We start from the raw sequence: 14812 nt of genomic DNA, 5'->3' as shown, positions 1-14812 counted from the left end.
GAACAAGTGGTCTGCTAGGTCGCAGTAAGCATTTATCTTAGTTTCGTCAACTACTCAAAATTGTGGCCGGTATATATAAAAAATAAAAATAATTATTAGTTATAATTTTTTTAATCTTATTTTTTATTGTTCTTTTCAGACTTGTAATCCAAGCAAAATGAGCACCGTCTACAAACATAACTGTTCCATTTTACAAGTACGGTGCATGAGTAGGTCCAACAGATGATGTCAAGTGAGGGAGACAGGCATTATGTGACTACTTTTGTAAAGTGACACTGGCTATATTTTTTTTCTCTGTCTTCCAGTTTGTATTTGTTCTATATATACGACAGTAACATTTGCATTTCATTATTTCTATATTTTTTATCTCTGATGACTCATAAAAGTAAAAAATCCAGTGTGGTCAGGACAACTGTTAGTAAAATTTTGAATAAGAAAATATTTTCTGAAATAGATCAGGTGTACCAATTTGCCAGTGTCAGATTACATTGAAATTAAAGTCTTGCAGTGACATACAAAATGATTTGGCAAGAGTACGAGGACTCGGCCTTGTCAAATTCTCAAGTTACAAGATGGTCAGAGTCATTAAGCAGTGCCAGTAAGACGTGAATGGCGAACCATTTTCTGGAGTCTCCCACCAGCAAAAGTAATGAAAAGTGTCACGATGTTTGTGACTTTTCAAACTTAGACGGTCAGTATTCAGAAAATCACTATACGTGACACACAGTGACACACTCGATGTGCAGGAAGTGTGTGCCTATTCGAGCCTCAAATTGTTGACTGCTGGCTGTGGGAACAACCGTATGGTGTTGGGAGAAATATTTTGAAATATACATTTTTTTGTCACTTCATTATCAGCAACAAAATGTCGGTGCTAGAGTATGACACCGAGATTAGGAGCTATAGTTTCAAATGTCACACGTCGGTGACTTCTCGCGCCGAGGTGGTCAGGACGAGTGCGTCAAAAGTGAAAACTGTACGAGTTGCCCTTTTTGATATTATCTTTGAGTTCGACAGGCCACTGATAACCTGAGGACAGAAAGCTAATGCTGCCTACTACGTTGATGCACTAGTGAGGTTGAGGAAAAAGGTCATTTTAACACGAGGTGACAGCTCCAATAGCATGGCAGCGAGGCTCGGGGCACACCTCCCCCGGTTGTAGCTGAGTGGTGTTGACAATACCGCCCCATCAGCCCTACTGACGTGCTGTGGCAGACTGATTCCATTTTCCTGTTCCCAAGAATTGAGGCTGGCCCAAATGGAGTCTTTTTAGGGACCACCAAAATGACCCAAACCTCAGTGACAGACATTTAAAGTACATTTATAAGGGCTATGCCAGCAATATTGCAGCCATGCAAATTGTAACCACATGTATGCCAACATTACCGGCCACTGTTGCCTGAAATTCAGACATGCCAAGTGTTATGATTTTTCCATAATTATCATGATGTCTAGGCTAAAATTACGGTCTTACAGGAGCCCCTGCTAAAATTATAGAATTCACTATTTTATTTATTTTAGTAGTTTGATAATACAATGTTTTTCTTTGCACTGTTTTGAAACCAGTGTTTTTTCAGAAGTAATGAATTACCCTTTCGTGATCTGTTTAGCACAGGCTATATAGTATACACAAACACTTCCCAAACTTCAGTACTGCGAGTGTGTGAACTTGTAGTTAAGTTGCGTTTTGGCATACTGATGTTCACCCTGTGACGTCACTTCCGAGCATAAAGCATTTAAATCAACCCTTTCATGTTTAAATACTTAATTTTCAAATGTTAGAAATTGGTTTCAGATCAAGATTTTTGTTGTCAATTTTTTTTAAAGTTCCAAGGAAGGGCCCTCAGACCCCATCACCAATTTTCTTGTCCCGATTTCTGGTAGAAAAATGTAGCCGAGTCAGAAGTGTTTACACAAGCCTCACTATGGCTGTGAAGTGGACGAAAGTGAGCTATTGCAAGTGAATGTGCTTCTTCTCATTTGCTTGCCACAAAGGACAAAAAATTTGGAAGAAATCCAAAACTTTTAACTCAGAAACTGATGCTGGATACATACCTTTTCCAGAATGCTGATACTCTGGTATGAATATATTGGTTAAAAGCAGTTTGTCCGAGAACTGTGATACCAATACGAAAAACTGTATACCACTCTGGTGATCATCCTTCAGTTGTCAGATGGTGATGATTCGTACAGGTAGCATAGGCTGTGAAGCAGTCATTGAAATGAAGGCTGTCATGTTGGGCAATGTGCTCAGCTACAGTATGATCCAGTTGTTTCTCGGCCAAAGCTTGTCAGAGGCCATTTGTGTGGACAGACAGCTTGTTGGTTGTCACGCCCATGTGCGAGTATGAGGGTGGTTTGAAAAGTTCTCAGAACAGGATAGGAAAAAATTACTTACATCACTGAAAGTTTTTTTATTTTTCAATATAGTTTCCTTGTAGATTGATGCACTTGGACCAACGATGTTCCAGTGTCTTGATCCCATCTCGAAAATGAGTTTCCTCCAGGCCTACAAAATAGTTGTCAACGCTGGCTATCAGTTCTTCGTTTTAAGTAGATCTTCATCCCCCAAGAAAAATTTTCAGCCTTGGGAAGACACGGAAGTCTGATGAAGCCATATCAGGTGAATAAGGTGGGTGTGGCAACAATTCATACCTTAGTGCGAGTAATTTTGCCATAGCGATGGCGCATGTGTGCAGGCGTGCGTCAAGAGTCACGGCCACCATCTTGCAGATAATTTTTTCATTTCTAATTCTTCAGTTAAAATGTGATATACCCTTTCAGATGACATCTGGCAAGCGTGCACAATTTCACACACTTTCAATTGCAATCGTCCGTGACCATTTTCTGCACTTTCGCAATGATTTCTGGAGTAGTGACACATCTCAGCCGACCACTGCGTGGATCATCTAAGCTCTCCTGACCAAATTTAAATTCATTTGTCCACTTGGCAGCAGTTGAATATGAAGGAGCGGAGTCCCCCAGTGTATTCTGGAAATTGGCATGAATGTCTTTTGCTTTCATACTTTTCTTTATGAAGTACTGTGACATTCACCTGCTTTATTTTGCCGTTGATGGTCCTCGGTGTCGACGTACTGCATTGTGATACTGGCTGAAAAATGAGGGGGGGGTGGGGGTGGAAGTTCAACACTGACTACTATAAAGTATGTAGCCAACAGTTGTGTTTCCTAGTTCTTTACATTCACTGTTCACAACCCCCGACCAATAATACAGAGTTATATGGCCAGTTCACTATTGTCTACCTTTCGATAAGCCTCATTAATAGTTTGCAGGCAAACATCAGCATACTGCTACAATAGTTTACTGTTGAACATCTATGAGTGGTAAAAACCTAACCACATGTTTCAGTCTTTGTTTTAACACACAGACTATTGGTGTAACAGTTGTTTCAGGACTAAGTTGATGCATTGTTGTGAGCTAACCAGCATGGATTTTTCATCTGAAAATTGGCCACGGACTGACTGAGTCGAGCCCAAAAATCTGGCCTTTATATATCATAACAATAATAGGTACTGAAAATAGACATTGTCCGATGTTAAAGTTACAGAAATTACAATTAAAACATATTCCATTCAATTAACTTGAATACATGGAAAAATTCTTTCTTTCTAACAGTTGCTTCTGCTACAGGGGTTAAGCCGAATTATTTGTTTAAATGATGATATAGTTATACGAACAATACTTTCGACAAACCTGGTAATTACTTAAGGACTAATTAAGGGCTGTCTTTGCTAACATGTTTTCGAATAGAGCCAAATAAATGCTTTAAGAATACTATTAGTTGTTCCTTCAAATGTTTATAATTAGTACAGACTTTATATATTTGTTTATACATCAACAATGGAATTTTAATTACGAAACAATTACTGATTTCACCCTATAATAAAAGTTATTAACTAGGAATAGTCGAAATAAATCAGGAAATTCAATTACATAATAAAACTAAGCACAAAATTAGATCTGGTGGTATATTCTTTAAGGCTGAGGACCAACCTTTCTCTTTTATGAAAATACAGATTACATGCACATAAGTTAATGGTACTTAGTTAAATTGAAAAAATGAATTTAAGGAGGCAGATGGCAAACCAAGAGGGCAAGTAAAAATATCCCAGCTTGTTTCGTCACAGAACTTAATCACTGTTCGAATCTCGATTACCTCCCAATGTCTTTGCAAATCACTACGCAGGAACAACAACAGAGCTATGTCACCGCCACAGCTCTCTTCCAAGAGCACTGATGTGGCACGTGTTTACAGGCAACACTCCAATGAATATCACGTGAACAACTCGTTGCGCTTGCGCTAACCTCTCGTGGTGATTCCGGTAACTTTTCAAACCACCCTCGTAGAATGCAGCACAGTGGTTGATGCTTATCCAGGGGTGTACCCAGGTTGGCAAGAGTGGCCCCTGCCAGGGGCGCAAGAGCAAGGGTGGCGCAAATTCCAAAGGCTGCCGATGATGACGTGACGGAGTGCCGCGCCGCCCTCTGAAAAAATAACGCTTGGAAAAATTTTGCTACAGAACGGAGAAGAGATAATAAAGGAAGACGCTCTGATGACAAGAATCCTCTTCGCTTTACTGGGAGGCACTTCCTCGTGTCACTCCAAGTGACCAGTCCAAGAAACACAGGCTATGGCGTAGATGTGCAGTCTGCTCGAAACAGGATGTGTGCTGTGGCCGGTATTATCTTTTTAGATAAACTTTTGAAAAATACTACTACTACTACTACTACTACTACTACTACTATTTTATTCTTGATTTTTTGGCAGTGCTTGGCTAATATATATTACCCAAGCTGAACCTCCTTACTCCATGAACTTTTTTATCTGAGCATGAGAGCACATAACCTTGCAAACCAGTTTTGACATGTTCACCTTCCTGCAAATGCATAAGGTGCGATTGTGGTCCGATCAAGTTGACATATTTCTTGTTTAATTGGGCAAGTAATCGTATAATCTATATTCATGGTAAGTAAATATTATTTACTTGTTATATTAGCTTATGGCAGCAGTTGCAAAATATTACCTTAACAAAGTACCCAGAAAGTCACATTAGACCTATTTAATAACAGTTATCACATACACCTATAAACAAGATTCGTTGTTAATATTACTAATCTCATTAATTTTGCTATGGTAATTGCCATATCAAATCTTTTTATCTTTTTGTTTTATCTCCGCTGAGTCGACAATTTATTAGCAGACTTGAGGTTTTGAAGGAACATAGATCCTTTTGGCTTAATTGTACTCTCGCCAGGTGAGGGCAATTACGACTTGCCCAAACGTTTGGGGGTGAAGATTTTGAAGCACGAGGCCTTACGAGAGTGACGTAGAACAAGTCATGCTGAACACCCCATGTATACTTTCGGCATTACCTAGTTATCATACAGAGAAATAATTTAGCACTTAAAAGTTCATTGGCAGTGACGACTCGCCTACCTCCCCATCCTGGTCGGCTTTCCAGCAGGTTTCAAAATAACCACCCACCTTCGTAGTGGTAGATGTTTGTGTTAGCTGGCAAGCGGAAGTAACCCAGACCGAACATGCACCCCCGTGTTGTCTGCCCCAATTCGCAGGACTTCGGTGCCGACACTAATCCTGTCAACCGTGAGGCTGACTGCTTCCCTCAAAGGCTTGCCGGAGCTGCATTCACAGTGATACGACCCTGCAAAACTCAGTGGTGGAAGGATGTATGGGACAGGTCTCGTATCTACGTGTATTCCGGGGTATGAGCCACGAGGTTAGGCATCGGGTGCAGGGGTTGTGTAGGGATGGACGAGTGTATTGTGTAGGTTCGGTGGATGGTGGAATACCACTGTGGGAGGGGTGGGAAGGATAGTGGGTAGGACATTTCTCATTTCAGGGCACGACAAGAGGTAGTTGAAAGCCTGGCGGAGAATGTAATTCAGTTGCTCCAGTCCTGGGTGGTACTGAGTTACCAGGGTAATGCTCCTCCGTGGCCGGACGGTGGGACTTTGGGAGGTGGTGGGAGACTGGAAAGATAAGGCAAGAGAGATTTGCTTTTGTATGAGGTTGGGAGGATAACTATGGTCTGTGAAGGCTTCAGTGAGACCCTCTGTATATTTTGAGAGGAACTGCTCGTCACTGCAGATGCGACGACCACGGGTGGCTAGGCTGTACGGAAGGAACTTCTCAGTATGGAACAGGTGGCAGCTGTCGAAATGGAGGTATTGCTGGTGGCTGGTAGGTTTGATATGGACAGAGGTACTGATGTAGCCATCTGTGAGGCAGAGGTCTGTATAGAGGAAGGCGGCCTGACGGGTCGAGTAGGACCAGGTAAAGCAAATGGGGGAGCAGGTGTCGAGGTTCTGGAGGAATGTGGTGTATAGGGTGTACTCATCCTCGATCCAGATCGTGAAGATGTCATCGCTGAATCTGAACCGGGTATAGGGTTTGGAATTCTGGGTGTATGGAAAGGATTTCTGTAGATGACCCACAAGTAGGTTGGCATAGGTTGGTGCCATGCAGGTGCACAGAGCCGTACCTCGGATTTGTTTGTAGGTAATGCCTTCAAAGGAGAAGTAGTTGTGGGTTGGTCATGTCAAGTAGGAAGGAGGTGGTCGGTTTGGAATCCGATGGGTGTTGGGAAAGGTAGTGTTCGACAGCTGTACATGGGCATTGGGGATGTTAATGTAATGGGAGGTGGCATCAATAGTGACGAGCAGGACTCTGTGTGGTAAAGGGACAGGAACTGTGGAGTCGATGCAGGAAATGGTTGGTATCTTTTATATAGGAGGGTAGGTTCCGGGTAATAGGCTGAAGGTGTAGGTCTATAGGAACAGAGATTCTCTCAGTGGGGGCACTGTAAACTTGTCCCGGGTGATTGGGTTCGTGGACTTTACGAAGTATGTAGAAGGAGTGAGTTCAGGGAATGGTAGGGGTGAGGAGAGAGATGTACTCTGGGAAGAGATTCTGGGATGGGCCTGAGGATTTGAGTAGAGACTGGAAATCCTACTGGGTCCTGATCCATTCTTTCCGACAACAGCAGCTTTTCTGAATTGCGCGGGTCGGACTCTCCCTGCTATATATTCTTCGTTCGCATCACCCTACCTTTGTTAGTCGTTGTCCTTACCCACCTAGCTCCTTCCTTTTTCCCATTTCAGTACTGTAAACCCCTCATTCCACCAACGCACCCAGTTTTTTTCTTCTCTCCTTTTCCACTACCCCCACCTCTCCTCTGCCCACTGTCTATCCTCCCGACTGCACTTAACTGTCCTACTGTCCACCTCATCCCTGCACACTCCCTGCAGCACTTTATCGTGCCCCAACTTCTACCCTGATATCCCTCCCCCTCCCCACCCCAGCCTCCTCCACCCAGTTGTGTCTTCCATAACGCCGTGCTGCTCGCAGTCTGGCTCCAGCTGCTAGAGACTGTGTATGTATGTATGTATATGTGTGTGTGTGTGTGTGTGTGTGTGTGTGTGTGTGTGTGTGTGTTTGTATCTCAGCTTCTCTGTTATATGGTGAGTAGCAACAATCCTTTTCATTGTACTGTTACTTTTTAGCAACACGTACACACTGCCCAAAATTAAATTAGTGCACTTTTTTAGAGGTTTCCAATTCACTCAAGATTTATTTTTGCAATGGTGTTCATGGAGTACATTAAGTGATTACTTTCCATATTAAAGGGTAAACACAGACATTTGTGAATTGTACATAATCTAAATCATTTGATTCAGGTACAGGAGACATGTCAAAATTTTGGTAAAGTTTTACCATATACATTCAACACCTGATTTTAACAAATGGTACCATAATATTAATACAGTATAAAAATACACATACAATAAAAAAAACTAACAATTAATTACAACAGCTGATTTTAACAAATGGTATCATAATAATAATGCAATTTTGTTACACATACAATAAAAGACTAACAATTAATTACCCCTTGCTCAAATTATCATGTCATCCTCTATGAATTCTTCTACTGAATAGTAGCATTTCTCCCACAGAATCTGCTGTAGCCTTATTTTTAGATTTTCTGGTTTCATATTAAATATATTTTTTCCCATTAGCTTGTTATATATTGTCATCCCCATATACTATAGGGTTCGTGCATATAATTTCAAATGGTGTGTGGGTAACAGAAAATTATTTTTATTTCTTGTGTTGTATGCGTGGTTCAAATGATTTTCCTCAAATAATTTTTGTCTGCTGTGTACAAAGATTATAATTTCATAAATGTATATGGGGGGAACTGTTAGGATTTGCAGGTTCCAAAATAATGGGTGACAAGATTCTGTTTGTTGTACACTAAACATGTATCTTATAATTTTCTTTTGCAGTTTCAGTATTTGAGATACACTACTTGAATTTCCCCAGAAAAAGATACCATACCTAATGACAGATTCAAGATAACTATGATATGCTAGCGAAGAGTTCTCGGGCTATTTTTCGTGTACTCATGTTAGTAGAGTTTGCTAATATTTGCATTGCAAATGCAAAGCTGCTTAGTTTATTTTATACGAACTCATGTGTACTCCAGTTTAAGTTGTTGTCCACATCTAGTCCTAGGAATTTGACTGTGTTACCTTCTTCCATAGGATGATTGTGATGATGTATTTTAAGATCCACACATTTCAAATGTTTGGTTTTGAAATGTACCATATTGGTTTTTGCAGTGTTCAATTTCAAGCCATTTAACTAGAACCAGTTTTCTAGAGTACCCATTGTGCTCACAATGGAGGTCTGAATTTTTTCTGCATCATCTTCAATTAAAACAGAAGTATCATCCGCAAACAGAACTGACGGGGAATTTATATTTATGAGCAAGTCATTTACATAGAATAGGAACAGGATTGGCCCCAAAATGGAGGCTAGAGGCACACCTTGTGATACTGTACTCCATTTAGAATAATAATTCACTGCATTTGATGTGACACTTACCCTTTGCTTTCTGTTGTGCACGTATGATGTGAGTCATTTCAGAGCTTTGTCCTTAATCCCGTATTTGTTTAATTTGTAGATAAGCAAGTCATAGTTCACAGAGTCAAATGCTTTCGAAAGATCACAGAAGATACCTGCAACTTTACTCCTCTGATCCAATGATTTGCATGTTTTCTCAATAAAGTTATTTATTGCATCCAGTGTGTTTTTTCCTTGTTTGAATCCAAATTGGTTACTTACAATAATATCATTTTTTACGATAAAATTTTTGATCTGATTTGCAGCTACTTTCTCTAACACTTTTGACAGAATTAGGAGAATAGAAATAAGATGATAGTTTCCCATATCTTCCCTCAACCCTTTCTTGAACAGAGGTCTCACTTTGGCATATTTTAACACATCAGAAAAGCACCCCTGTTCAAAAGATTGGTTGATTCTTTTAGCTAGCGGGGGTGCTATTATGTCGTATACTGCTTTAATCGCTTTACTTGGTGTCCCATCCCATCCAGCAGAATTTTTATTTTTTAATGACAATATAACATTTTTCACATCCTTTATTGTGACTTTTTTAACCCCTTATGTGGCAGTATTGCTTTCAAGCAACGTCAAATTTACGTTGGCCTTATGGGACAACAAATACTTCCCAGTGCTTTTTACTGGCATTGTTGCCTCCAGGCAATGTTCCTTTACACATTGCAAATGCCAGTTGTTGTAATAGTTCAAGGTTTTCCACACGAGATGGCAGTTTGTGCAGTGGTGTTAACAGAGATCTCCTCATGTGAGCAACAGGGGTGTCTTATTTTGGGTCTGAAAGAGTGGATTTCAATAAATTGGCAGTAATCTTAGCAGATTTTCTTCAAGAAATACCCAGAGGTGAGTTTACAGTAGAAATATTTCAATCCAATATTGTTTTGAATTATGTAAATAGTATAAAACTTTTATGTTGCCTGTGAGCAACATTGCCCATAGTTGGGACATGTGCCATTATTATATTACATATGCTTATGGCGGATATTCAAAACAATAAAATCGTGACACTTGCAAGCTCATTTTGTGGTGTCCAATCACTCTCAACAGTAAAATGATGGGACAGCAATGAAAAAAGAAGAATTGAAGTGCCCTGTGCCAGTATTGTATGTCAGTACAAGAAGCATATGGGAGGAGTTGATCTTGCTGGTATGCTGATAGAGCTCTACAGAGTACCAATGAAAACTAGGTGTTGTTGGTACATGAGATTGTTTGGATTTATGCTAGATCTGAGTGTTGTAAATGCCTGGCTGATATTTCGAAAAGAATCTCTGGACTAGAAGACCTCACTGAAGTCATTCAGGGCAGATATTGCCAATGGTTTGATGTTTTCAGGGAAAAGGAAAGTAGGAAGTCCCTCAATAGACATAACACCACCACAAAAGACGAGGAGGAAGCCAACAGCTCCGACTGTTACACAAGATGTCCGATTTGATGATATGGAGCATTGGCCTGTATACAGTTCCAAAGGTCGTTGTCGTTATTGCCCATCTGGAGTGTCTACAGTCATGTGTTCAAAATGCAATCTAGTATTGTGCTTCGTTCCAAAGAGGAACTGTTTCCAAAAATTCCATTGCAAGAGGAACTAGAAGGGTAAATGAAACAGTTCTACTACACAGCAGGAATGTATAAATGTGTTTATAAATTAAATATTTCACGTACAGGAAACCTTTTGCTTGAGGTTATTGGCAAACACTTTTTTTTTCCTATAATATGTATAAATGTGGTCTACTGGCAATGTTGCTCGTAAGCAACATTTCATAATTTTCATAATTTTTGTCAAAAATTTCTAAAACTGACTGAATTGTATTTCTTTAAGCATAATAAATAAATATAAGCACTGAAAAAATTTTTTGTTTTCACCATTTGCCAAATAAAGGGTTAAAATCTGTGAGATACTCAGCTTCGAGTCCAAATGGATTTACTTTACTCTGATATCCTGCTACATCAACTTCTGACTTTGCTACATTTATGAAGAATTCATTTAAACACTCTGATATTTGAGCTGGGTTTACAACAACATTATCATCTACTTTAATCTTAGTTATTTCATTACTACTGACTTTAACACCTAACTCTGATTTGACAACAGACCACACTGCCTTTGTCTTACTATTATGTTGTAAAATAAACTTATTGTTTGCCATTTGTTTTGCTGCCTTTACAACTTTTTTGAATATGGCTTTATAATGTTTCACATACACAGCAAAATGTCTGTTTTTGTTATATTTCAGTTCATTATGTAGTTGCCTCTTTCTGGCACTAGAAATTTTTATACCCTCAGTTATCCATTTAATCTTCCTAGTCGTTTTGTTACATTTGGTTTTAAGTGGAAAAGTTTCATTAAATATTTCAAGAAAGCTACCAAGAAATTTGTTAAAGTTAGTACTACTTGAGATACAGTGGTCGTAAGGCCATTCTACCTCTCTTAACTTATTGCTAAATATAGTTAGGTTTTTTTAATTGAAGTTCCTTTTCATGTGGCTTTTGTTACAGTGCTCTAGTAGCTATGCCACTACCGTATCTGTAATGAATGATGTTCAAACCATTATCAGTACATCCGCTATTTCCCAGGTGGCATACTGGCATATGCCAGGTAATGAAGTTTAGCTTATTTCACACTTCAGTAATAAATATTTACATTCACCTTTTGTGACTGTATAAAATCACAGTTAAAAAATTGCATCTAGCATTGTGTGCATCATGATGTTCCATTTAGGTATGTTATAAACAACCTTTCAGTATGAGAAACAAATATGCAGCTAACCAGTACACCATAATTATTTAGTAAATACTGTATCTTTCACTCACCTTCCCAATTTTTTAGTCTCCCCCTCACCGCTTGTGTTCTCTCTCTCTCTCTCTCTCTCTCTCTCTCTCTCTCTCTCTCTCTCTCTCTCACTCACACACACACACACACACACACACACTCACACACACACACACACACACACACACACACACACACACACACACACACACACACACACTGTTTAAAATAAGTGACCAAAGGGAATGAGAACAAAATGGTATTATCTCCTTGTGGTCGGACGCCATTGACTAAATAAGTGCACTGTCTGGCACAGTGTTGGTTTGCCTCCAGCAAAGAATACGAAGCCATGTTGCTGTGATCCCTGGTAGTACGACCTGAAACAATCAAAAACCCCTTTTTCATTTATTTCCAAATTCTAATTTGCAGTAATTCAGCTGTTCTTAACAAAGCAGTCCGTGTAGTTCTGCACTGTCTGAACTGTTTTTCCTTCCTCGTGTGATGATTCGATTCCTGAAGCTACGCAGTTTTGATAGACCTGTACTGTGTATACAAGATATACTTTGTTTTTGTTCTCGTACCAGTTTCGTAGATGATTTGCAGCATATTATGTGCCCGACTGACATCCACCCCCCTTTGACGCAGGAAGCAGACAACCTCTTCACCAGTTGTAAAGACATCAGCACGCTGGCCGTTACCGAAAGGGGTCTCCGCGAGGACGTGAGGTTCCTGGAGGCCATGGCACGACTGACAGACCTGCGAGTGCTGCACCTGTACGGATTTGTAAACACGGAGATGGCGATACCTCTGCACATTTTAGCTGACGTCTGCCCCCATTTGTGCGACTTGAATTTGGACAGCATTTGCTACCAGATTCGAGATGCCGAGTATTTTGTCAGTTCCCACAGATGCGTGCTGGAGCGCCTGCGTATGAGGTGGACGTCTGTTGAAGGAAGGTTTGTCTAAACTCGTAGCACTCGTCCCGTATCACTCGTCCCGTATCAATCTGCGGCACCTCTGCCATGTCTTTGCAAACATTCACTATAGGTGCAATCTTCTCGTACTGGTGTTTGAGCTCAGTGCCAGACTCACCTGAATCGTTTACGGCGTACAGTTTAACAACTAGCTGCAGAGCTCTATTTAAAAAATTGTCATATTGCCAGTTGAAAGTTAGCAACCTTTTTAAACATTTCTATAATAATTTATTATGTCACGATCTCTTAGATTTATGAAAAATATTTGTGTTACAGGTTTTTCCAAGTGTTTGCCATCTTCAAACAGTGGAAAGTTTAGATTGAAATATCAACAATATTAGAAAAGGATAGCTTACGTAATTTAAAAGGCCTCATATCAAATCCCCTGGTCCTCTGTGGATATTTGTAGCAGCTAAGGATGATCGTGATACAGGAGCAGATTGTGTGCACCTCGGCCTGTGTTTGTACAGAAAGGTGCGTGCACCGTAACGAGGGCAGCAGTGAGCAATCGTGTGATGTACGCCGTTGGCTTGCTGTACCGGGCTGTGTGTATGCTTTGGCACTCCCGAGTCTTTGGTGTCACGGGTGGCTCAGAATAAAAGCGCTACCGATGGTGTCGACGGAGACCGAATATAAATACATCACTTTTATGTTAAAAAAGAACTTTGATATACAGCTTAAGGGTCATATGTAATGTATCAAATGTGTTAATGTTTAGTTAAACTACTGAACAACGGAAAATCCAGGATGAAATAATAACAATATTACCAAAAGAGTAGATTTTTACCCCATCGGCACGGTTCAGAGACACTGCTGGTGGTTGGAAGGATACAGATGGCTCGGGTTGTGAAGCTGTCATTGAAATTGAGCACGTTATTCTCAGCTGCATGTTGTGCCACCGGGTGGTCAACTTTGTTCACGACAACAGTTGTCGTACTGACATAAAAGTCTGTACAGTGTTTGTAGCAGAGTTGCTAGAAAAATGGTTGACATCACAGGTGGCCAAGCCTCTGATGGGGTAGAATAAACCCATGACGTGACTGGAATAGGAAGTGCTTTGTGCATGGATTGAGTAGGTCTTGCACCTTGGTCTGCCACAGGCCAAGGGGTTGGCAGTGGGAATGGCTGGGGTGTGGACTAGGATTCTTTGGGCCTGTGTGAGAATATGGCACGGGAAATCTGTTTGTAGACTGGATTTGGGGGAGGTGGTTGGGGGGGGGGGGGGGTATTGCCTGCGTTTGAAGGCCTTTGTGAGGCCTTCCTCGTACTGGCTGAGCCAGTACTTGTCACTGGAGATAGTTCCTCTACAGGTGGCTAGGCTATATGGAATGGATTTTTTGGTGTGGAAGGGATGACAGCTGCCGAAATGCAAGTAATGTTGGTGGTTTTCATGTGGACAGGGATGTACATGGAGCTATCAGAGAGGAAGAGGTCAATGTCTAAGAAGGTGGCACACTGGGTTGAGGAGGATCAGGTGAAGTGGGTGAGAGAGACGAAGTTGAGGTTGTAAAGGAATGAGGATAGAGTGTCTTGGCTGTGAGTGCAGATCATGAAGATATCCGTGAACCTAAGCCAGACTGGAGTTTGGGAATTTTGGGAGGTTTCCTCTAGCTGGCTCATAAGCAGGTTGGCATATGAGGGTGATATGCGGGTGCCCACAGCTGTGCTGCAGATTTGTTTGTATACCTTCCCCTCAAAGGACAAGTGTTGTGGGGCAGGATATAGTTGGCGAGATTTATAAGGAATGAAGTGGTGAGTTTGGAATCTGAAAGATGGTGGTAGAAGTAATGTTTGATAGTGGCAAGGCTGTGGGCATGAGGGGTGTTGGTATATAGGGAGGTGGCATCAACGGTGATGAGTAGGGATCCAGAAGGTAAAGGTGTGGGGATGATGGAAGCTTGATGGAGGAAGTGGTCCGTATCTTTGTGGAGTGTAGGTTTCAGGCAGTTGGTTGGAGGTGACGGTCAACAAGAATGAAAGTTCTTTCAGAGAGAACACAACAGTCAACTACAATGGGGCCAACAGAGTGGTTGAGGTTGTGGATTTTCGGAAGCATGTGGAAGGTGAGTATGCGGGGTGTCGTCGGAGTGAGATGTACGGTGTAGGTGA

The 14812-nt window shown here is 40.9% G+C and overlaps 1 protein-coding gene across 7 annotated transcripts in view; it reads left to right on the top strand.

The window, feature by feature from the left end:
* Nucleotides 1-14812, top strand: part of LOC124552471 (F-box/LRR-repeat protein 4-like) — a 123457-nt gene that overhangs the window by 55440 nt on the left and 53205 nt on the right. For all 7 annotated transcript variants that reach the window (XM_047126750.1, XM_047126752.1, XM_047126753.1 and 4 more), the window contains one exon: nucleotides 12375-12685. In XM_047126750.1, coding sequence (XP_046982706.1) covers nucleotides 12375-12685 — 311 coding nt within the window. The remainder of the gene's footprint in view (nucleotides 1-12374; nucleotides 12686-14812) is intronic.

This window comes from Schistocerca americana, chromosome 10, assembly GCF_021461395.2.
Source record: "Schistocerca americana isolate TAMUIC-IGC-003095 chromosome 10, iqSchAmer2.1, whole genome shotgun sequence".
Classification (NCBI taxonomy): domain Eukaryota; kingdom Metazoa; phylum Arthropoda; class Insecta; order Orthoptera; family Acrididae; genus Schistocerca; species Schistocerca americana.
This window is presented reverse-complemented; position numbering and strand designations above follow the sequence as displayed.